The 25,268-nt window shown below is 39.5% G+C and overlaps 1 protein-coding gene across 2 annotated transcripts in view; it reads right to left on the bottom strand.

The window, feature by feature from the left end:
- Positions 1-7,206: 7,206 nt before the first annotated feature.
- ZC3H12C (zinc finger CCCH-type containing 12C) overlaps positions 7,207-25,268 on the bottom strand; it is a 216,868-nt gene continuing 198,806 nt past the window's right edge. For both annotated transcript variants that reach the window (XM_089666138.1, XM_089666132.1), the window contains exons 5-6: positions 16,769-16,875; positions 7,207-14,935 (exon numbers count right to left, since the gene is read on the bottom strand). In XM_089666138.1, the coding sequence (XP_089522264.1) occupies positions 13,554-14,935; positions 16,769-16,875 (1,489 nt within the window). In that variant the 3' untranslated portion in view covers positions 7,207-13,553. The remainder of the gene's footprint in view (positions 14,936-16,768; positions 16,876-25,268) is intronic.

Genomic DNA, 25,268 nt, shown 5'->3' with positions numbered 1-25,268 from the left:
ACACTAACAAAAGCACACACAGTATGTATACAGTAACAAAAAATTATTTAATGTCAGCATCCTAAAATAACCTGTACAGCAGTACTCAGACTGCGAGTGGATGGAGCCACACTATGGGCCTTTCAGGTATACTGCATGCAGAAGTGCTTATTAGGAACATGCTCACAGCAAGAGAGAACAGCAAAACAACCTCATTAGTCTGTTTTCTCTCCGTCATTGTCTAATCAGAGGCTTGGGGTGGGGAGGTGACCTAGCTGTGTTGCCGAACTGCAGCAGAGAAAAGTGAGGTCACTAGGCTGGCTGTGCTGTCTTATATGGTTATTTATCAGGTAAACAATATACAGTATACCACTGGAGATATATATATATATATACTGTATATACACACACACTAGCTTTAATTTCATTGAGTAGGTCCCCCTTTAGCCACCAAAAGAGCCCTGACTTGTCGAGGCATGGACACACCATTGGTCCTCGGAAGGTATGTTGTGATATTTGGCACCAAGCTGTCATGAGCAGTCCTGTAAGTTGTGAGGTGGGGCCTCTATGGACTAGACTTGTTTTTCTAGCACACACCACAGATGCTCGATTGGATTGAGATCCAGACAATTTGCAGCTCAAGTCAACACCTCACGTATTCCTCAAACCATTCTTCAACCATTTTTGCAGTGTGGCTGTGGGCGAATGTATCTGCTGAAGGAGGTCACTGCCCTCAGGGAATACCATTTCCATGAAGGGGGTGTACTTGGTCAGAAACAATGTTTAGGTAGGTGGTGCATGTCAAGTAACATCTACATGAATGGCAGGACCCAAGGTTTCCCAGCAGAACATTGCCCAAAGCATCACACTGCCTGTGACAGATTGCCTTTTTCCTATACTGCATCCTGGTGCCATCTCTTCCTAGGGAAGTGTAACACATGCACTTGGCCATCCACATGTTAAAAAAAAAAACAAGACCAGACCACTTTCTTTTGTTTGGTGATCCAGTTATGATGTTCACATGCCCATTGTAGGCACTTTTGGCTGTGGACATGGGTCAGCGTGAGCACTTGACTGGTCTGCAGCTACGCAGCCACATACGTACAACATAGTACGATATCTATATATTTTTCAGCTTCATAGACATGTTTATATGCTGCGCAAAATATTCCATTGACTTTCAGATGCCTTTGTAACAAGATAATCAATGGTATTCAGTGGTCATAAAGGTATGGTTTGATTGGTGTATAATATATATATATATATATATATATATATATATATATATATATACCTGTCGGTCAGCACCTAAAACCAAATCATAACTGTCTTTATCATATAAAAATTCACAATGGCTTGCTATAAAAATATATTTGGAGTTGCCAAAATTTAGGGAACTGTAATTGCTCATTCAACCAAAAAATATAAATCCTTAGTAATTTTTTTTGTAGTATTTCCCATTCATTTTCTATAATACAAGGGACATACCAATCTTGTGCATATTAAAAAATGTTTATCACCAGTAAAAAATGCCATGCTAAAGTTTAGGATAAATAAAACAGGACTGATGTACACAGGTTAGTCAACCCTTTGCATCCAATATGTTTTGGGTGTTCCAACAGTGAGATCTGCCCACCATAGTTTTGGAAATCTGTGCTTGAGTGCCCATCTACATTTGTTTCAGCGCCTCTTGTTGCACTCTTTATTTAAAAAAAAAAAAAAGAGACCCAATTAGACAGTAGGAACCCCTCATATTGACTACAGCAGCTGTACAGACCCTGTATCTCAAACACAGGGATCTCACATATACAGTCAATAAGGTTTTAAAAAAAAAGTCATTTGATTTAGTTTAGAATCTCCCAAATACGTAAATAATATGTAAGCCTCTTTCCAACCACTTCCTATCTATATACATGTGCTCCAGCAATGGCTTCATGGAGTTTCTTCAGGTTGATTTCCTGATGGTAACAAGAGGGGAACATGTCTGAATAATGCATGATGGAACATGCACTTGTAATCTCCACTGGAAGCCTGGTTGACAACGCAGGTGCACAATTCTGAGACAGGGTTGTCAGTCTAGAACAGGGCGTGCTGCCTTTGTGGCAGTATAATCTGGGATCATTTTCATGAAAGCTGCATACTATTGCAAAATTTGCATTCATTTCACTACTCAAGTCAACATGAGTGCATGGCAAACACCTGGTAAGCACATCCCACCATCCTCTGTGTGTACTAGCCAGCAGCCTTGCAATGTCATTAAACCCAGAAAATTAAAAGCTCTCATTGCAAGCTATATAACAGAGTGTGCATACTCACAAAGCCACTAAAGCATTTGTTTTGTGTAGTGAAATATACGTGTTTGATTCTGTCTTCATCTGTCCCTCCCATCTTCTTTGTATCCCCATTGCAGGTTGAGACCAGCTGGTGTCCTCTACTGAGCATGCTCAAATTTCAGTTTCCTTCATAATGCAGAAGAGGAATTCAAATGAAATGATAAATATTAAATAACTGTTTTATAGCTGCATATCATATCCCCCTGAGGAAGCCATGTGACCCTGTGGTGCAATGCGTAGGGAAGGGGCTTGATGATGTCACAACGCTGGTAACACACTGTTCTCAGTAGATGAGGGTAAGATTACCTTGAATGTTGGTCAAACATCATTGTTTTATGTGCGCATAATATCTGGTGCAATCTAGCACCTCTGTAATGTGAGTGGCTACTTTTTACGTTTTTTAAATCGAGTTTTTAAAGGACATAGCACTATTGTATTTCCTATCTTTTCATCATATGTGTGGAATGGAGGAGGAGAGATTATGAGAGTGGTGATCACAGGAGGAAGAATCCATACCCAGGATTTATTAACCGGTTCATGTCCACTTCTTGGGACACGTGTTTTTTGAGCAAACATGGTGTGAGGTCAAAATTCCAGGTGAGGGAACATCTGGTGGTTTTGTTTGGTGGAGGATTACATTTGCATGAAGATATGAAGTTTTGGAATTCATTTCAAGTTGAAGAAAGCAATACTGAGAGACTTTCATTTGATGCATGTTCTGGTGTATTGATATATGTTCACTATAAATTTTGTATTTGATTTTGGTTTAGATTCATTTTTTAGGGAAGCTCTGCACTGTATGTATGCATTGTATTTATACACACGTTATGACTATGTGGCTAGTGTGAGCTGCTTTCAATAACATTTTTAGTTTATTGCCACAACCCACTTGGTGCTAGTGAGATAATATGATGTGTGATTGACTGTGTACCACTCCTGTGCCATGACTTAATGTACATTGTCCGGGTGGAAATTCTACCTATTCCATGAACCAAGGATTTTTTTTTTCTTGTTATGTATTGTCAGTAGTATGATGTGCTTCCACAAGAGCTTGCTCAAAGCGTCAATCCACCCAAAACAGATACTTGAGTTTTCATTTCAATCTGACAAATTGGGTCATTCATAAACTTCTATCTCTTGCTGATTCTATAGCCATCATTTCTGTTCTTAAATTACCAGTTACACACCCCAGTCATGGCAATGGCATGACATTGTGATGTAATTCTCGTGTCTCTTCAGGCATTTTTGATTATAGACAAGGCAGAAGGATAAGTAAATAAAAATCCGAACACATACAGATCCATAGACCCCCCCCCCCCATCCATTCTAAAGAGTGTATTCTTACAGCTGGTTCCCACAGGCGGTCAGAATACCCGGACAGTGACTGCAGCTGATTGGCTGCAGTCACTGATCAGACTCTTTTTGTGCATAGTTCCTTCAATTTCTCTCTGCATGATAGGAAGAGATGTTTGCAATCCAGGATAATTTCTGAGTCACTGTTTTCTAATAAAACCTACTGAAGTGGCTTGTGAATCTTATACATCTAAACCCTGGGCTCCTGCAGGAAATGCACATGACATATTTAAAGGAGATGAAGTATAGGGTTTAAGGTAGACAGAGACTATGCTGGAGGGGTTATTTCTTTACATTGGAAGAGGCTGTTCCAGGAAAAAATCCCACCCAAGATAAATAGACTGCTAACCACGGTCTTATGTATTGAAGGCTTTCCATCATGTTGCAACCCTGAAGTTCACCTTATGTGAAATCACGCAGTGCTGTGCACAGGCTCATGACTTCCTATCTGTAAAGAGATGGCTGAAACCTGGCCCTTTTTGTACCCCTAGGAGGGCCTGGACTGTAGGACCTGCATAAACGTCTAAGTCTACCTGTTGCAATAGATGGTTGTCTTTTGGTTTAGGAGAAACTTTGCCAATGTAATATCCTTGGCCAATGGACATTGCATTTTTACAAATGAATGGCTGACATGTGAACCAAAAAAAAATTGACTAAAATGAAGGAAACATACAACCTCTGGTAATGCTTCAGGGATAACAAAACATGCAGGAGAACTGCAGGGAAAACATGACGGTTAATGAGAAATAAATGAAAATATATTTTTCTCTGACTTTTTGTTTCTCAGATTCACCATTTAAAATAAAAATAACTTTCAATATACCTTTTGGCATAGCAGAAAAAGAAGCTTGCCTGGGGCAATGTACAGCTTCTGTGGGTCCTGGATAACTAGCTGTTGCCCACTATGAAATTCCATTCAGTAGAGCCACCCCAAGCCTTATCCTTTTTTTTTTTTATTTGCAGAGTGCTTTTGGCTACTAGGAAACAATTTGTAACATTTAGTGTTGGTACTGCTGCAGATCACAGTCAGAAAAATGTGCAGCCTATAGATACAACCTATTATGTATGTTTTCTGACACAACTCTTTTTCTCTCTCTTTATAAAATGAATCCCTGATCTAACAAGTAGAATGTTTGCCTTTTTCACATTTGTGCTTTTGGGAGCAAATCTAAGATCATTATAATAAATAATAAGCTAATAAAGCTTCATAAGGTTCACACAACAGCATAAAGAAGGAAAACAGATTTAAAAAGAATTTAAATACTTAAAACTGGATAAGTCAGGTCATTGAATCTGCCCACCACATTGAAGAGCACATTCAGGGCAAAGTGATGGTGTCTGTTTAAAGACTCTTTTTCCATCCAACTGCCTTAAACTTGGTGTTGGTACCCACAGCATACCTCCCAACTTTCTGGGATTAAAATGAGGGACAGCTTTTAGTATAAAGTATAGCAGCAAAAGACACACTCCCAAACATTCCCCAGTTATGTTGCTTTAGTCTATGACTATACGTAAAACATTCTTGGCAATGTGGACTATAAGAGGGTCATAGAGTCTCAATCATCTCATCGAGGCCATCAGGGAGTAAGGTGTGTAGCCTGTGGAGCCAGAAGGTCTCTCTATTACAAAGCTTGTAATATCTATTCTGATTCTTGGTTTCTAGTATTTTTTCTATAGCAGCCTTGAGAAGATTAAAAATTCTTGCTGTGGTATGTCAGAAGATGTCTTGAAAGGCTATGGCCTTCAAAACCTAGCTGGATGCTGCAGTGTTGATTGTTGAGTCTCTGTCAGAATGTATCATTCTTCCACAATATTGTAACCAGTGAGAGCATGTGGTAACCTAATTGATGTATTGACATGGGCTAAACTAAGCTTGTGCTGTAGATTTGATTGTTGTTGCATTATGGCGTATGGAAATGCCACGTTGAAGCAATCCACCTTCGGATGTCCTGTTGGATTGGTCATCATTGCTTTCAGAAGAAATATTGCTTTGTGTAATCACGTTTTTCAGGGTTGGGGCCCTACGGAACACTTGTTTTTTGGCAGCAATGTCTTCATAAGAGGGTCCAACATGAGGAGACGAGGAAGGTCGATCTTTGAATTGAGTTTTGTTAATCCGGTACCAACAGGGCCACCCACGGCTCAAATTTTGGCCAAAATTTGAGAAGCAAATAGCTTGCTTTAGGGTGCTATACCTATACTTGTAGTGGTTTTGTTTAACCTGCTTCTCTGCACCTCAGCATGCACTTTTCTTTGCCAAATGGATGATATGACAGATATTGGTGGATATGTAGGGGGAGTGGGTGCAGTGGGGATGTAAAGCCATGCCTTGTATCAGCTACAGCTATGTCTTTCTACATCCTGATACAAAGTATTGCTGAGATGAGGAGGGTAAAAAGAGAGGGGGGGTAGGGCACTTTGGAAATTTGCCTTTTTTATCTGTGTAGCATACATTGTGATTGTCTTAATTGCCACACAAACAATTTTGGTTTTAAGGCTTAAGCCAGTCATAGATGGATCTAGTTGGCTAGTGCTTCATGTATTTTTACTTTCTTAGACTGACTGACATTTGGCTGATTCAGCAGGAACTTGCCGAATTTCGATCCATGCATGGGCGGGTTGGTTGTACTGAAGTTAATCGCTTGATCTACTTCAGTACAACCAGCCTGTCTTTTTTTTCTTTTTTAATTCGATCACTGGCAGCAGCTATAGCAGTCAGAAGTGATCATTGCGTTCAGATGGCTGGATCCCCCCACCACCACCATCAGAATACAAAAATGGAAGGTGTTGATGGGGGAGTCGATTAATTTTCATTCCTGCAACGCTTGCAGGAAAGAAAACTACTTAATGTATGGCCTGCCTTAGTTTACAGTTGCAGTTGGGGGTGCTAAAACAAGCAGTTGAGCTGCACTTTTAACACCCCCTTAAACTGCAAAGGCAGCTGGATGGAATTGTACACACATGGCGGTCACAATGCTTTGTTTCTCAGTGTGGCTAAATTTATTTAATGTCTGTCAAAAGAAAAAAAAAAAACAGGCATTCAGGATCCAGCAGTATCATGTCCTGAAGGTCTGACAGCCATGCCATGTTCCACTACCGATTGCTCATCAAAGAGCAACACGGGTGTAAATGAGCCCTTAATGTTATAAAAAGTTAACTTTCCCTAACTGACACATACTTAAAATATCTCTTGTAATGCCAGCATTTTCTCAGATAGTCCTATTGCTCCTGTATTTAGCTCGGTGCCTCTTCCAGAGATCTCAGCCAGAAATCAAGTTACAGAGTTGAAGATAAATCATATACAGCAAGGCAGTGCTAAACAAGAGCAGCTAGACAGATTAGGAGAAAGAGTTGCTTGATTAATACATTTCTTTATCTGCTGCTCTAATGTAGCGCTGTGACAGAATGAGGGCTGATTCCCATCTAAGTGTTGCGGGAACATACGGCAATGCAAAGACAAGGCAGAGACCTTTGGCATATCATTGCACTAACAAGCTTTTCAACAATGGCGGCATGGGAGAGGAGAGGCAGGACCAAAACATAGGGGACTGAAGTTCCTCTTTAATATTGCAGAAAAATGTATACTTTATAACACCCAGAGAAACACGCACAGGGCAACAAAATTCAAAGTCATTATTTTTCTATTTACACCCCACACTGAGAAATATTCTCAACAGAGTCAGAAACACATTTATTTTGTTTAGAAAAATAATCTCCAATTTAAACATTTATTTCAAAACACTAATTCTGTGCAAGTTTTGATAAAATATATGCATTAAAAAACTCAAAATGTAGATCACAGTGTTAGCTATTGAGAAGGTTTACTGGGCTTTTATATACAAACATGGTTTTCTTTGTGGATTTTCTCCGTGTTATTTATGCATCAGGAACAGAAGAGACATGTCCTCATCTAGTGGTTATTGGAGTTGCTCTATAAAGGTCAGATTGCATTTTTGGCACAGTTCATGTTGCCAAAAGCAATACAAATCTATCTGCACAGAGCTTGCATGCTCTCCGTGCCTGTGTGGGTTTACTCCTAGTACTCCAGTTTCTTCCCAAACTCCAAAGACATGCTGCTAGGTTAAATATCTTCTGTCTAAATTGGCGCTAGTATGTGTGTGCGTGTATACAGTACACGCATGTGAGGTAGAGACCTTAGATTGTAAGCTCCTTGGGGATGAGGATTGATGTGAATGCACATTATGAAAAACACTGCATTAACAGTCAGTACTTTATTAATATCTGTAATTAAAGTGTTACCAAACCCCAGAACCCTGCATTCACTATATCTGGTCTCCCACCGTACACACAACATGGAAATTTAATTATTTTAGTAAAAATAAACTGCTAAATACCTTTTCTCATCCACAGTACATGACAGTCTTGTAACTTCTATCAGTTTCTGGTTTAATCTTGCAAGAGGAGTTTTCACTCTCCTCTGACTGTCCTATGAGGCTGTATGACCCCTGACCCTCTGTCTGGACAGCACTGATTGGTCCTGTGTTAATCACATGCACCCCCCCCCAAAAAAAATATATAAAAACTTTCTAGCAACACACACCAACCTAAATGTCTCCTAGGGCTCTGTACTATCAGCAGATGGATTGAAGAATGGGAGGAAAGGAGAAGACAGGATCAAACAGCCTTTTTACACAATGCAGAGGATTAACCCCTTAGGTTCCACAGTGAGTATAACAAGCATGCTTTACTGCATATACAGACTGATTTTACTGTTGTGGGTTTAGTAGCACTTTAATAAATGATAAAGATTAATCAATAGAAACTGTTGTATTGGCTGCATTATACTCCCCTAATAATTTTCTCATGTCAAATCTATAAAGACTTTCAAAACCTCTATAGAAATGTATCTAAAAACATTTCAGAAGTGCATTTAAGGGCTTGTGTTGATGCACAAATGTAGCATGCTTTCAGGTGTGTTCAGCTTGCATTTGAGATGCTTCCTTTTGACCTCCTGTTGACTTCATTCTGAGTTGCTTTAAGCAGCTTTTGCATTCCCTTTGACACAAACCCAAACCAACATGCCCAAGCCATTGAGTACACAAGTCTGGCATGATGGACAGATCGTGAAGGTCATAAAGAGGCCAATCTAGACACATTTCCTGAATCTTACTAAAATTTGGATTTCCTGTTGAAGATTAGGATATCCATTTGTGCAGCAATTAGGACTCAACACAGGAAAAAAAAGTGTGATCAGCGAATGTGCATTTTAAGTATGGAAAACACTTGAAGAATGATTGACTCACCAATCACCTGCCTCTTAATAAACACGCTCCTGCATTTTGGGGTACTGTTCTTCTAATGTCTAAATCTTGGAGTTTGTGACTGTACTGAGTACTTATTGTAAGGTTTTACAAACATGCCAATGTGGACCCCCCCCCCCCCCCCCAAATGTAAATCAGAAAATTTCATTTGGATTCTAGCAGTTTGCATTTACACAAGAACAGACTTTCCATACCCATGGCCAGGAGTCAGAATGTTGGGTGAAAAATCAGATGAAAGTGCACTCTACTTTCTATACTCCTTCCAACATATCTGCTTCTCTACGTTCTGGCATGGACCACTGATCTCTTTTAGAGTTACTGTTTTCTACCCTTGTGAAATGTAAGTATAGCAAAAAAGGCCAGAGACCAAAAAGACAAAAAAAAGAGCAGTCTGGGAAAAATTCTGGCGTGGGAGCATTCTATAAAAGGTGGAGAATTATATAGTTATGTAAGGGAAGATGATTTGGTAGGAAATGCTATAGACATAGTTATGGTAGGGAATGCTATAAACATAGTTGGGAAGAGGATTTGGTAGGGAATGCTATAGACATAGTTATGGTAGGGAATGCTATAGACATAGTTATGGTAGGGAATGCTATAAACATAGTTGGGAAGAGGATTTGGTAGGGAATGCTATAGACATAGTTATGTAAGGGAAGAGGATTTGGTAGGGAATGCTATAGACATAGTTATGTAAGGGAAGAAGATTTGGTAGGAAATGCTATAGACAGTTATGTAAGGGAAGAAGATTTGGTAGGAAATGCTAGAGTTCTACAAAAAAAAAAAAGTGTAGTGTAATGCAGCAGAATCATGTTTAAAGGAGGGCTCTGGTCAGAATGCTTTGTCCTTTTCTGATTGAGGGCTGAAAGCAGGGCATGCAGCAAATATTTAAAATCTATACACATAAGCCAAAGCCTACTTTGTGTAACTCAAGTGGAAAAACCAGTGCTGAAGGGAGCAGTACTGAGTTTAAAGGAAAACTGTACTCAACATGAGCTAGTATTGCCAAAACCTCCCTTGGAGAATGTTAGTTACCTGGCTATTATGCTGATCAAAGGTTCAGATGCAGGGGCGGACTGACCATTTGGAAACTCAGGCACTGCCCAAGGGCTCGGGGTCAGTAGGGGGCCCCATGAGATGCCCCTGGTACCTTTTTCATAGGCTTTTTTGAGTTTGGGCAAGGACACAGGGCCCCCATGATCCCCTATTGCCCGGGGGCCCCATGAGTTGTCAGTCCGCCCCTGTTCAGATGCTTCCAGTTCTAAATGTTCCTCTGACTTCACTGGCCACATGCTTTCTCTTGGTCAGTGGCTCAAAAGGTATTCAGTCAAGAGACAGCCATGCAACTGGTGTTCCCAGAGGGAGGTGAGCAATGGGCTGTTCAGGTTATGACTGCAGTGTTTGGAGCCCAGTACGATGTTCATGTATTCTACCAATAGTAAAACTAAAAAGCATTCTTTGAGCAGGCAGCACTAACTATGCTGGGGATTTAGGATCCAATGTGCTACATTTCCTAAAGTAAACCTGTGTTTATCCCACTCAGAACAAGGCTATAGATTGACGTTAACTTAGCCTTCCATAGAAGCACATATTCGTCTTCCTTTTGTTGCCCTGCTGTTTTTTTTTTGTTTTTTTTTCAGCCACCATAAGCACAGAAAATCCTCTGCACTGGATTAGTACCTTACACATGGCTAAGGGCTCCCCATGTGGCAGTGCATGGCTCAGTGTAGTCATGTGGAGTGGGTCACAAGCTCCTTTATACGTAGAAGAAACTGCTATTATCTCCGGTGCCCAGTGCTAATATATGCTGTGTGTACACAGGGGTATTCCTTTGCCTTACATGGGCAAATAAAGGTTTGTTTTAAAGCTGAAAGTAGAATTACAGGCAAAACTTTTTTTTTCTTTTAGGATAGATTAAGGAAGGGTTATAACCTCTGTCTTTTTTGGCCAATTGTGTCCCATTGGGGAGATTTACCTTTACTTCCTGTCCCAATGCCAAAACAGGAAGTGAGAGGAAATGCCTAAAATTTAAGGGTATCCCTTGGGCCCCCCAGGTCAATGGAACTAGTGTCCCCTTTGGAAGGTTTCCCCCGTATAACTTTTCTGGGGACAACACACAATTTGGGATTTTCGTTCACTTTCACTTTTGATGATAATGGTAAGCAGGACAAATAGAGAGGGTGAATCTCCCTAAAAGGGGCACAGACAGCAATAAAAACCAAATAGGTGTTCTAATCCATCTCCACTCTATTTAAAAATAAAAAAAAGCTTGCCTTTAGCTATACTTAGTTTAATGTGCTCATATTTTTCCTTCCCTGCTTACTCTTTTCCCCCCTCATCAACTTGCTAATGAAAAAATAAACTTTTCTCTTTTTAATACATACCTTAGTTTAGACCCAGTGACATCATGACTAGGTCTCTGTGCTTCGTTGTGCAATGCAGGCAGATCACGGCAGGTGGGAGGGGTCGGCAGGGTGCTGTACACAAAAACATTACAGCTCCCTGCCTCAGTAATCAGGGAAATAATCCCAATAGGGACACAAAGAGCAATAAAACCTGTTAGAGTATCTAACACTTGCTTGCCCATTCAGAACTAAAAAATGTTTTGGAGGCAGTAAGTACTTCAGGACAGACCTAATTTTCCATCATTTGGATTCCTAGGCTTGCCATAACAACATGCATATAGGGAGGGTTTAGGGCTTATATGCATAAGAGGCAATGATTATCATCACCCTTCTAAAATAAACTAAAGCCTTAATAAATTCAAGCACTTCCAATATGTTATACCCTTGCCATTTGAAATTAAATGATGGGTGACCATTAAATATAGAATATTTAAAAAATATTTTATCAGACGATCACAGAAAACATATCTTGTCTCTTTTGAGAATGCCCCTCTTATTTTACAAACCAATTAAAATCACAGACCTGACTTAAAATCGCCATAGCCTTTCTGTAAAGTACATTTTAAAAAATTAGATCTGTATAGTGATCCTACATTAATTAAAGTCAGTACTTAAGCCATACAACTCAATACTAGTAGATACCCCAAAACTGTAAAAAAATAAATATAAAAATAAAAAAGAAAATGTACTAATCACACAATAAAAGGAAAGAACTGTACCAATAGAAAATGAACAATAAAATACACAATAAAAAGTGTTGTTCTTTGTAAATGATTGATATATTGTAAGCCATGTTAGTCGGTGAAGTACAAAATAAAATGAAATCATTAAAATAAATAGTTAAAAAATAAAAAATATCAGTGCTGTTTGGTCTTTGTTTTTAAAAAACAAAAGTAAAATTAAATTAAAAAAAAAAAACACACAAAAGACTCTACAGTGTTACAATGCTTAATTCAAGTAATAAGCTACATGTATGGGTAAACCCACTAATTAAAGTAGCAGTCCCTTTTTCCTTAGTTTCAACTTGATCGCGATAATAACAAGTGGTCCTTAAGTTTTTGAGGCTATGCATACTGTAAACTCAACCTAAACTGAATGGGAGGGAAGAAATAAAAAATAAATACAACAAAAATAAAATTAAAATAACTTAATTTGGTAAAGCTAAAGGTGAGTGTTAGAAAAAGGCATTCTTTGTTATTGTCCTGACCTGTAATGTACATCTTATTTTACAAAAGTCAAGATTAAATTCTGTTATGGTAAAGCTGAACTCCAGACACAAATCAATGCAGCCCTGTATTCATTAAAATATCATTACATCTATTTTTTTTAAAAATGCAATCAATATCTAAATTTGACCCAGTATTAGCCTCTTGCAGTCAGCCTCTTGTACAGCAGAACATATTGATCAGAGGAGAGAGCAGAGTGAGAAAGGTGAGCTTGTTAGTCTGCTGCTTCTCCTTGCACTGTCTAGTCACAGGCTAAGGGGGAGGGACAAGACCTAATAATGTTACTTAACTGCAGCAGCTTAAAAATAGGTCTCCTGTCCTGCCAGAAAGGAACGTTCTGTGTGGTAAAGCTATGTAAATCTCTGGACCAGATGGATAGAAATACCAATCTTTTGTCAGATAAAACAGCTCCCATATATATGTATTTCATCTGAGAATTTAGCTGTTTGTCTGGAGTTCAGCTCTAAGACAAATTAGGTTAGCAAATGAATTATTGATCAGTAGTTTAACATTGTTGGTCTTTAAAAGGGACTGGTGCTTTAAACTGGTTTGTTAGGGAATAATCAGAGGAATAAAAAGTGCGTCCCTGGAAACCCCTGATGCACCAAAATATCAAAATATAAATAAATATCTATGTTTATAAAATTATTAAGCCATTTTACAAAGGCCGAGGGTTATGCGATTTATCAAAGCAGTTACAAAAACCATTAAAGGAAAATAACCCTTGCTTTTCATACTAAGGTATTATAACCCTGTGCTGTAATTGAGCCTTCATTCCTCAATACAAATCTTGAGCACAAATAAGACTCGAGTGTGACCACAAAAGATGCATGGCTCTATAATTAACATAAATGAATTACTATATAACCCCCTGAGAAGGAGATTACAAATGCTATTGTAGCAAACCTCCTTCAGCAATAGCTGAACAAAAGAAATAAATTTCACACCGCAAAAGGTGTATAGTTTTTTGTTATTTCAATATCCACACTGGGATTTTTCCATCAAAATGGCTGCTGCGAGCTGCTGGGCGTCAGTGACGTGCGGATTCCTTTTCATCACAATGCGCACAAGTTCTGCTGGGAAGATGTTACACAAGTTCACAAAGATTTTTTCTCTGGTGTTTGAAAATCTTGGAAGTTCTTGGGGGATGCCACAGTATGGAACCCTCCAAGAGGGGTCTTGGTTCTCCAGTGGGCTCTGGAAAGCAAACTGCTCATAACATGGCTGTGATGGGTTACCCGACACTGGGTAACTGGGGCGATAACCATAAGCATCCACAGGATAATTTACCCGGTCGCTATTTCTTGGGCTTTCTTGGCTAAGGTATATTTTGTGCTGCCGTTGAGGAGGGCTTTCATACAAGCGGGAATCAGAAACGCTCTCCATCCTTGTAGAAACCAATGATCTACCCATAATTCCACTCTTTGACATAGGTGAATTTGGGGAAACATGGTAATCATTTGGGCAGCTTGAACGTGCGGCAACAGCATGATGCAAGGGTGGTAATGGCATGTATGGTGGTGGAGGCTTGTGGTGGTGCTTTGGCTCTGGCTCATGACCATAACTTTGGACTCTCATCAAAGGGTCATGGTAGCCTTGGAATGCTTGGGAATTCGCCCGACTGTGCGTGTGAATATGCTGACATTTCAGGTTGTCCTCCAGCTGAGGGTCAGGGGAGCTGACATAAGATCGGTCGTTGTAACCTGAGTAGGAGTCACTGCTCCCACAACTCAAGCTACCTTCGCTGCTGCAGTCAGAAGCCACAAAACTTATCCGGTAATCTGTATCCAATGAGAAACGACGTTCCGGACTCCGGTTTCCAGAGATGCTGAGGTTTGAATAAGCATTCATCATCGAATAATATCCAGTATCCACAGGGGATTCACATTTAGGGTACTGGTCACATGGGATTGTCCCATGATTCTTTGCTGCCAATATCATTGGAGAGTAGAGTCCAGGTGGTACTTGGTCCTGAGATGGTAAATGCACATTGGCAAGAGCTCCATTTCTAGATGGAGTTGTACTTTGGGGTTTTATGCTGGATATACTAACTAAAGATGGCACAGACCTAGTTTCCAACTTGTTTTTGGTGGGGAGCTTTTCCTCCAAGTCATAAGCCTGAGTTCTTATACTAGGGTCTGACTGCCTCTTTGGAGCTGAGCGCTTTACGTCTGAGCTGGTGTCAATCTTTGTATTTGAAGGCACACTGTTGCTCTTCACCAGTCCGACTTCACCAGCGGTTTTGGCTATGTTGTTCCGAGACATGGCACGAAGTTCATCAGCTACGGACCTTTGTGGCTGATTGCCCCTTTCTGGGTGATAATACTTGCATTTATGCCCATAGGTACATTTCTTCCCTAAGGGGGAAAAAAAATATAAGTAGTCAAAGCATTTAATTAAAACATGTTTCACTAACATTACTATAACCATAAATCTTAGTCTTTGCCTAAAAGTCTTTAAACAAACCTGTCCAACATTTTAAACTTTAAAAACAAAAGTCTAAACCTACCTAATTTATGGTCACTTTGTTACTAAGGGCAGGACTCTCCAGATTTCAGATTTAAGACCCATCCTCTAAGCTAAGCCCCCAACAACCTGTAACCCATGCTCAATGAGAAAACTCCATTATTCAATTTTCCAAGTAGGGAGCACCTAGAAGAAGTCATGGAAGGCCAGGTTATAATAACAAAGTGAAACCAGAATCAGAAGGATACGTAGAAAAGGCTTCTCTGGATAACAAACTTTGCAGAACCCATTCGTTTAAAAAGGTTTACTTTAAAGGAAACGCACAGTTTATTTATTTGATGTGAAAGAAATTAGTATGATTTAAATAATCTGATTAAAATGTGTGTTTTGAACACCTTGTTTCTAGGTATTTTTAATCATATCTACTTGAAAAAAGGGGGTGCCAACGTGCAATTGTGCATACAATATCAAACCATATTATAGAGAAAATAGATAATGTGAGCACTTGAAAAAAAGGGATGCACTGTCTCTTAAAAATTCCTTGAAAAAAAAGGGCTGTGCTGTCTTAAAAATTACTTGGAAGAAGGGGGTGCGCTGTCTCTTACAAATTACTTGGAAGAAAGGGAGTGCGCTGTCTCTTAAAAATTCCTTGAAAAAAAAGGGCTGTGCTGTCTTAAAAATTACTTGGAAGAAGGGGGTGCGCTGTCTCATACAAATTACTTGGAAGAAAGGGGGTGCGCTGTCTCTTACAAATTACTTGGAAAAAAAGGGGGTAAGCTGCCTCTTAAAAATTACTTGGAAGAAAGGGGGTGCGCTGTCTCTTACAAATTGGAAGAAAGGGGTGCGCTGTCTCTTACAAATTACTTGGAAGAAAGGGGGTGCGCTGTCTCTTACAAATTACTTGGAAGAAAGGGGGTGTGCTGTCTCTTAAAAAATACTTGGAAGAAAGGGGGTGCGCTGTCTCTTACAAATTACTTGGAAAAAAAGGGGGTAAGCTGCCTCTTAAAAATTACTTGGAAGAAAGGGGGTGCGCTGTCTCTTACAAATTGGAAGAAAGGGGTGCGCTGTCTCTTACAAATTACTTGGAAGAAAGGGGGTGCGCTGTCTCTTACAAATTACTTGGAAGAAAGGGGGTGTGCTGTCTCTTAAAAAATACTTGGAAGAAAGGGGGTGTGCTGTCTCTTAAAAAATACTTGGAAGAAAGGCAGTGCGCTGTCTCTTACAAATTACTTGAAAGAAAGTGGGTGCGCTGTCTCTTAAAAATTACAATTACATTTTACATCTAGTATATAGACTGTGTAGTGGATGCAGAAGTCTTTATTTCCTGTTTTTGCTAGGTCAAGGAAACTATTTGGTTTATTTTTAATTATATATGCATATGGAGCATAACCATATTTGTTAATTACATACGCAGACTCTGCTTCCTGCCCCAGTGTTCCTTCCACCATTTGCTGACTCATTGAAAATAAAGCACTTATTGTGTGGCTGCTCTCTTAACTCAACTAATAAAAACTTCTATAATTACACTAAGCCACTGAGATCTCCCTCTAAAATGCAAGGCACTATAATACAATAGCATTTGATATGGAAAAGTAAACCTTGTAAAAATTCGAAAGTCAAATTTTATTTTTAAAGACTCCAAAAATCAAAATACTTTCACTGAAAATATACTAGGCAGTTAACCAACTGGTATATTTTAAACAATTAAATAATCAATAACGTACCATATGGGCATGGCTGTTTCTTGTATTCAGGGAGAACGGGCTTTTTCCTTAAAAAATTATCCAGGCTTGGTCCATGTCTGCCTAGTGGATCATCTGGAGGCATAAATCTACAAAAGGAAGCACATCATTACCACTCATTTCATCATACACAAAACACATCATACAGCTAAACCCTAATATTAGCTCAGAATTACTAAATAACCTGACAATAGCAGTTAACGTGACATTCACCAAAGATTAAAGAATAAGTTCACCTTTGGGAACATGTTACGTATTCGGCCATGTCATTTATTCACAGAGTTCTGTGAATGGAAAAACTACAACTACTTTCAGCCTTTGTGGCTTGTAGTTTTCAATGAACTACCAAAGCGCTGGGGAGTACTCTAGGTAGTTAATTGATGGTTTCTGTTATTGTGCAACTGCCTGCCCATATGAAGTATGAGCAGACCGCTTACACTGGCAGTCTGCAGGAGCATTGCATTGCACCCGTGATCTACTGATGGCGGGAGCAATGCTTTACAGGCTCATAATAAAAAAAAAAAAAAAAAAAAAGTACATCTCACGTTTTTTCTTTTTAACCACTTGCCCTCCAGAGGATTTATCCCCCTTCCTGACCAGGCCATTTTTTTGCGATATGGGGTTGCCTTATTTTAACGGACAATTCCACAGTCATGCAACGCTGCACCCAAATGAAATTTGTGTCCTTTTTTTCCCCATGAATGGAGTTTTATTTCGGTGGTATTTGATCACCTCTGCGGTTTTAATTTTTTTGCGCTATAAACAAAAGAAGACCGACAATTGTGAAAAAAAATAAATATTTTTGAGTTTTTGCTATAAAACATATGCAGTAAAAAATGTTTAAAAAATCTAACTTTGTCATAAATTTAGGCCAAAAAGTATTCTGCTATGTCTTTGCTAAAAAAAAAAAAAATCCAAATATGTGTAAATTAATTGTTATAAATGAAAGTTGTAGTGTCTACAAATGGCGGTATATATACTGTAATTTTTTTTTACATTTTGTTTATACTAATGTAATGGCGGCGATCAGTGACTTATAGCGGGACTGCTGCGGGCATTCTGACACTGGCGGGAAACTGCCACTGACATCCTCAGTGACACTAATATAGTGATCAAAGGGTTAACTGTGTGTTGTGTGTGTTTCACATTATGTGCTGTGTGCGGTTTTACTATTCAGAGCAATACAAAGCAGCATGCTGGTGTTGTTTACATTCACACCTTTTTTCCTGTCAGTGCTTCTTGGTGATCACCGGGTGCCGGCGGGGAATCTCCGGCTGGGACCCGGAGATCGGCAGCTGTAGCCGCCAATGGCGGCAAGGGTAGGGCGGTGCGCGCGTGCATGCACCCACTACCCAGAAATGCAAAATCACATATATATATATATATATATATATATATATATATATATGTTATTTTGCGCAGCCCTGCTGCCCTGTAGCAGTAGTTCTGCTATTGGGAAGCGGGGAAGCAGTTAAAGATGAATGTATCTTTTAATTGCAGGTGAGTTACTCCTTGTAATTTAAAATCCAAGCACCAGAAAGATTTGCCTGCAGTGGATCTTTGGTGAAATGTCACATTTACTGCTTTATAAAGATGCCCCCTAAATGTCAACATTTTTGTTATCACTGATGCTAATCTATCACTGGCTCTTAAAAAGAATTTATTTTAAAAAAATCACCACTAGACAAATGAAAATACCATCGAAATGCAACAGCTTATTAGTGATAGATGATCATTATTAAACGGATGGGATTCAGGGTCCAGGAGCTGCCAGAGGCAGTGTTATACCGAGGTATGCAGAGCACAGTATGTTAGAACATTCACTTACTCACTGATTAGACAATATGTGCTTGGAAAAAAATCAAGCTGTTCTTCTTTATTTAGAGGGTATTTTTGGTGCACTTAAAGTAGTTTAATATAATTTATTACCGGTTTATGTATGTGTATTTGTTCCTAATATTGTGCATTTGATCAATATTTGTGTACTGCATTTTAACTTTTTTTTTTTAACTGTTTTTAGTTCTGTAAAATACAAAATAACTGAATGAGACTTATGTGGGGTTGTTTTCTACCACAAGAAAAGGTCCAAGATAGTTGAAAGGAAACCAAAGGAAAACGTTTTTTTTCTTTCTGTGTTACTGATGGAGCACTCCCCTAGTTTCTAACGAAGCCATGGATAGCAGAGATTCTAATCCTTCTAGGTTTAGCTGAACAAACTTAGCCCTTAACCTAACCCTGAAAATTTGTATATATAGGTGTGTATATACACTGCTAAAAAAAAATCAAAGGAACACTTTTTAGAGTATAGCATCAAGTCAATTAAACTCCTAGTATATTGATCTGGTCAGTTAAGTAGCAGAGGGGGTTGTTAATCAGTTTCAGCTGCTTTGGTGTTAATGAAATTAACAACAGGTGCACTAGATGTGCAACAACGAGACAACCCCAAAACAGGAATGGTTTTACAGGAGGAGGCCACTGACATTTTTTTTCCCTACTCATCTTTTCTGACTGTTTTTTACTAGTTTTGCATTTGGCTAGGGTTAGTGTCACTACTGGTAGCATGAGGCGATACCTGGACCCTACAGAGGTTGCACAGGCAGTCCAACTTCTCCAGGATGGCACATCAATACATGCCACTACCAGAAGGTTTGCTGTGTCTCCCAGCACAGTCTCAAGAGCATGGAGGAGATTCCAGGAGACAGGCAGTTACACTAGGAGAGCTGAACAGGGCTGTAGAAGGTCCTTAACCCATCAGCAGGACCGGTATCTGCTCCTTTGTGCAAGGAGGAACAGGCTGAGCACTGCCAGAGCCATATGAAATAACCTCCAGCAGGCCACTGGTATGAATGTCTCTGACCAAACAATCAGAAACAGACTTTACGAGGGTGGCCTGAGGGCTTGACATCCACTAGGTGGCCCTGTGCTCACTGCCCGGCACCATAAAGCTCGATTGGCATTTGCTATTGAACACCATCAATGGCAGGTCCACCACTAGTGCCCTGTGCTTTTCACAGATGAGAGCAGGTTCACCCAGAGCACATGTGACAGACATGAAAGGGTCTGGAGAAGCCATGGAGAAAGTTATGCTGCCTGTAACATCGTTCAGCATGACTCTTTTGGTGGTGGGTCATTGATGGTCTGGGGAAGCATATCCATGGAGGGATGCACAGACCTCTACAGGCTAGACAATGGCACCCTGACTGCCATTAGGTATCCTGTTGAAATCCTTTGACCCGTTGTCAGACCCTATGCTGGTGCAGTGGGTCCTAGGTTCCTCCTGGTGCAAGACAATGCCCGGCCTCATGTGGCAAGAGTATGCAGGCAGTTCCTGGAGGATGAAGGAACTGATACAATTGAATGGTCCCCACGCCCGTTGGACCTAAATCCAATAGAACACCTCTAGGATATCATGTCTTGTTCCATCCAACACTCCCAGGTTGCACCTCAGACTGTCCAGGAGCTCAGTGATGCCCTAGGCCAGATCTGGGAGGAAAGATCAGAAATGACAGTCTCCATGTGTCTCTTATAATATGTTAACTTTAAGCAAACATTGCATGCTGTTGCTTGTTTAGATCTATTTGATTGGTATACTATTAAGTACAGATTTTTATTAAAAAATGTCCCACAGTTTTAATACATGTGGTAAAGTAAAACCTTAATTTGTTAAAGACCCCATAAAACAAGGTGCATTATTTGCCCCCTTTCTTAGGAATCCCACTTATAAAACCTTGCCTACACTTCCCCACCTCAAATAGACATTTGTTGCTCTGAAAGTCTTCTGTGCTTTATCCCCGCTTGCACAGTGTCTCCCAATGGACTTCCATGGTGTTGTGTCCCAAGACACTTGTTTTAAAGTGTGCTTATCCTTTAGCAATGTACATATACTATAAATGTACATTTTTCATTCTTTGAAGAATAATGTCTTTTTAATTACAATGCATATTCTAATTGTACATTCTGCAATTGTAAGAGATTATGTTGCTTTTTTTCCCATCGAAGATGAAGTGTTAATGTGCAATGTAGGTTATATTTAATTAGAAACTCGTCAGATCATCTCTTTCACTGACTGCAACATTTGGAAAGAGAGAAAACGATGGCATCACCAGAGTTATATTTAGGTAGCAGCTCTCGTACACACTGCAGACAAGAAGACATTGACAACCTTCAATGTTCTATTCTATTTTCTCTTCTTTATAAATGAGAACCTAGTCAGTGGTGCTCATAAAAATGTCATTACTGATTCATAGACGACAATTAATATCATTACAATGGAGACTTGAAGGTCCGGAGTTTCTTAACTTATTAATGCTCAGTAGGAGCTGAACATTTTCCAAAAAATGGATTACAGAAAGGAAGTAATTCGATTGTTATCTGAGATGAGATTTTATAGAGCTCGGCATTGGAAGACACATGCAGATGGAGTTAATTTTCTGCTCAGCTTGCGTCTGTCACCCTGCATACACGTCATGTGAATTAATCGTATCTCACATAGAACTGAAATAATATTGGAAGCATATGAGCCATTAGTACGTCAGCACCTAACTAATCATTGTATGTGATGTATAATGGGTCAGTTCACCCACAGCTGCCATTTCAAAGTCTGCTGGATGCCGGCAAGTGGAACTGAATATCTGAGGACTTTATTTCCACTAAGTTTTCAGGTCTGCCAACCTGCTGTGACCATAACAATAATATAAATATATTTATAGTGCCGCGCTCCTATTTGTATATATATATATATAGCTTAATCCAATCTACTCTCATTGTTAATAAATACATAAATTGATATCTAAAACAATACATAAATCACTGTGACTAGTGAATAAAAAATAATAAATCAATTGCGAATCACTGTGACTAGTGAATCAATTAAAAATGGATAAATATAAATAAATCAAAAACCTTAATTAATGTGACTGATATCAATCAATCAGAAAATCCTTAATTAGATGTGACTGTTAAGTGGATGAAACTAGGGTATGTAAAATCCTAAATCTGTGCCACTCTAATCTGATGTGATCAATCCATCTATATTGTGCAAAAGCATATATAAATGTGCAGGTGCAATCAATAAAGTTCATAAATAAAAGTCTTTCAAATAAGTGCAATGTGCAGGTGAATTCCTTATTCCCTCTCGCCAGGTGCTTAGTGGTCTCCCTATGCGCTCACCTTGGTATTTGCCTAAATAAATTCAGGCAAATAAGCTTTTAATCCTTCCAGGATTGATGGGATAATACTCTTGTATAAGATGTTCCAAAAGATGGGTGTAGATCTATTGGGATCCTCCTATGCTCTCCTCTTTCTCCTTGTGCAGCTGCTCATAGATGGGTGTTTGGACCAGCTCTATAGGAATCTCCTAATTCCCCTCCTGGGGTCACCTCCTTCTCAAATCCTCCTTTCACCAGCATGGGGAATGTGGGTCAAATGAAGGAAAGAAGAAAAAAGACCATGGTGCCTTATCCTTTTGTGTAAAGGAAATTTATTACTGCCAGTTGCGGTATTACACAGCAGTGTATGGCTCTTATGTGATCCAGGACAGCATAGGTGATATCGGTCAGTAGTGAGTAAGTAATACTCTGCCTCTGTCTTCCTGCCTGCCTCTGTCTGCACTGGAATCACCGAGCCTCTCCGATGCAACGTCGTGACGTCAGAGCCCCTCCCCTACGTGTTGAATCATTTTCCCCCTGATGAAGTCACGTGACCCTGTGACGCAACGCGTAGGGGAGGGGCTCTGATGTCACGACGTTGCATCGGAGAGGCTCGGTGATTCCAGTGCAGACAGAGGCAGGTAGGAAGACAGAGGCAGAGGCAGAGTATTACTTACTCACTACTGACCGATATCACCTATGCTGTCCTGGATCACATAAGAGCCATACACCGCTGTGTAATACCGCAACTGGCAGTAATAAATTTCCTTTACACAAAAGGATAAGGCACCATGGTCTTTTTTCTTCTTTCCTTCATTTGACCCACATTCCCCATGCTGGTGAAAGGAGGATTTGAGAAGGAGGTGACCCCAGGAGGGGAATTAGGAGATTCCTATAGAGCTGGTCAAAACACCCATCTATGAGCAGCTGCACAAGGAGAAAGAGGAGAGCACAGGAGGATCCCAATAGATCTACACCCATCTTTTGGAACATCTTATACAAGAGTATTATCCCATCAATCCTGGAAGGATTAAAAGCTTATTTGCCTGAATTTATTTAGGCAAATACCAAGGTGAGCGCATAGGGAGACCACTAAGCACCTGGCGAGAGGGAATAAGGAATTCACCTGCACATTGCACTTATTTGAAAGACTTTTATTTATGAACTTTATTGATTGCACCTGCACATTTATATATGCTTTTGCACAATATAGATGGATTGATCACATCAGATTAGAGTGGCACAGATTTAGGATTTTACATACCCTAGTTTCATCCATTTAACAGTCACATCTAATTAAGGATTTTCTGATTGATTGATATCAGTCACATTAATTAAGGTTTTTGATTTATTTATATTTATCCATTTTTAATTGATTCACTAGTCACAGTGATTCGCAATTGATTTATTATTTTTTATTCACTAGTCACAGTGATTTATGTATTGTTTTAGATATCAATTTATGTATTTATTAAGAATGAGAGTAGATTGGATTAAGCTATATATATATACAAATAGGAGCGCGGCACTATAAATATATTTATATTACTGTATATACACTAGTAAGTGAGTCTGTGTAAGTGCCAGCGCACCAAGCACATCATATCAGTAGATAAATATTTATTACCCACTGAATGCCTCATTCATAATAGCTCACAAGTATTCACTATTTACAGCATTATGTGACCATAACAAGTTCTCCTTGCTGAAGTTCTCATTTTTCTTTGTGACATATACCGTAATCAAAACTCCACCTACCGAAGATAAGAGTGAGATTCTCTAAGCATAAATGTCTCAGGTTCTATCTGCCACTTGGGTCTTTTAGACATATGACAAACTGGTGAATGACTGAGAACACCAGCAACTACCTATTGCAAGGATAAAGTCTTCATGACATTTTCTATATTATAGCAGCATCTACTGTGTTCTGTGTGAGAGCAGTGGTATCTCTGCAGCGGTCCAACACACCCCCACCGAGTCAAGGCTAATGCTCTCCAGTCAGCAGGAAGCGTGAGCATTGCTGATTGGAAAGTTACAGGTGTGGTTCAGATGGAGGTGTGTTAGACCGCTGCAGACAGACCACTGTTCTCACACAGGGTGCAGTGGTCCTAGCTGTAGGCTACTGGTGGGGGACAAGCTGATTTAGCAGAGATGAAGCTGCTCTAATAAATACAGTAACAGTAAGACTTTGAGCACCCTTAACACATTTATATAATTTTACAATTTTATTAATAATTGAATGTACTATTTTTAATTGGGCTTTTGCTTTTGAAAAACTGCAACCAAACAGTGCTATAGATTTTGTACAACATATAGAAAGACACAGGATTGTACAGCATGTATTTTTTTAACACCAGAGAAAGTACACACTGCTTGTCCTTTGCATCAATATACAGTGCCTTAAAGTATTCATACATCTTGAAATTTTCCACATTTTGTCATGTTCCAACCAAAAACGTAAATGTATTTTATTGGGATTTTATGTGATAGACCAACACAAAGTGGCACATAATTGTGAAGTAGAAAGAAAATGATAAATAGTTTTCAAAATTTGTTAATCTGAAAAGTGTGGTGTGCATTTGTATTCAGCCCCCCTGAGTCAACACTTTATAGAACCACCTTTTGCTGCAATTACAGCTGCAAGTATTTTTGGGGATGTCTCTACTAACTTTGCACATCTAGAGATTGAAATTGTTTCCCATTCTTCTGTGCAAAATAGCTCAAGTTTTGTCAGATTGGAGGAAGAGCGTCTGTGAACAGCAATTTTCAAGTCTTGCGACAGATTCTCAATTGTATTTAGGTCTGGACTTTGACTTGGCTATTCTAACACATGAATATGCTTTGATCTAAACCATTCCATTGTAGCTCTGGCTGTATGTTTGGGGTCGTTGTCCTGTGGGAAGGTAAACCCCCGCCCCAGTCTTTTTGCAGACTCTTATCAGGTTTTCTTCTAAGATTGCCCTGTATTTGGCTCCATCCCTTTTCCTATCAACTCTGACTAGCTTCCCTGTCCCTGCTGAAGAAAAGCATCCCCACAACATGGTGCTGCCACCATCGTGTTTCACGGTGGGGATGATGTGTTCAGGGTGATATGCAGTGTTAGTTTTCTGACACACATAGCATTTTGTGTTTAGGCCAAAAAGTTAAATTTTGGCCTCATCTGACCAGAACACCTCCTTCCACATGTTTGCTGTGTCCCCCACATGGCTTCTCACAAACTGCAAACGGGACTTCTTATGGCTTTCTTTCAACAATGGCTTTCTTCTTGCCACTTTTCCATAAAGGCCAGATTTGTGGAGTGCACGACGAATAGTTGTCCTGTGGACAGATTCTTC

This window comes from Staurois parvus, unplaced genomic scaffold, assembly GCF_062004578.1.
Source record: "Staurois parvus isolate SC_StPar_1 unplaced genomic scaffold, SC_StPar_1.0 ptg000050l, whole genome shotgun sequence".
Classification (NCBI taxonomy): Eukaryota; Metazoa; Chordata; class Amphibia; order Anura; family Ranidae; genus Staurois; species Staurois parvus.
Note: the sequence above shows the minus strand (reverse complement) of the source record. Positions and strands in the feature narration are given on the sequence as shown.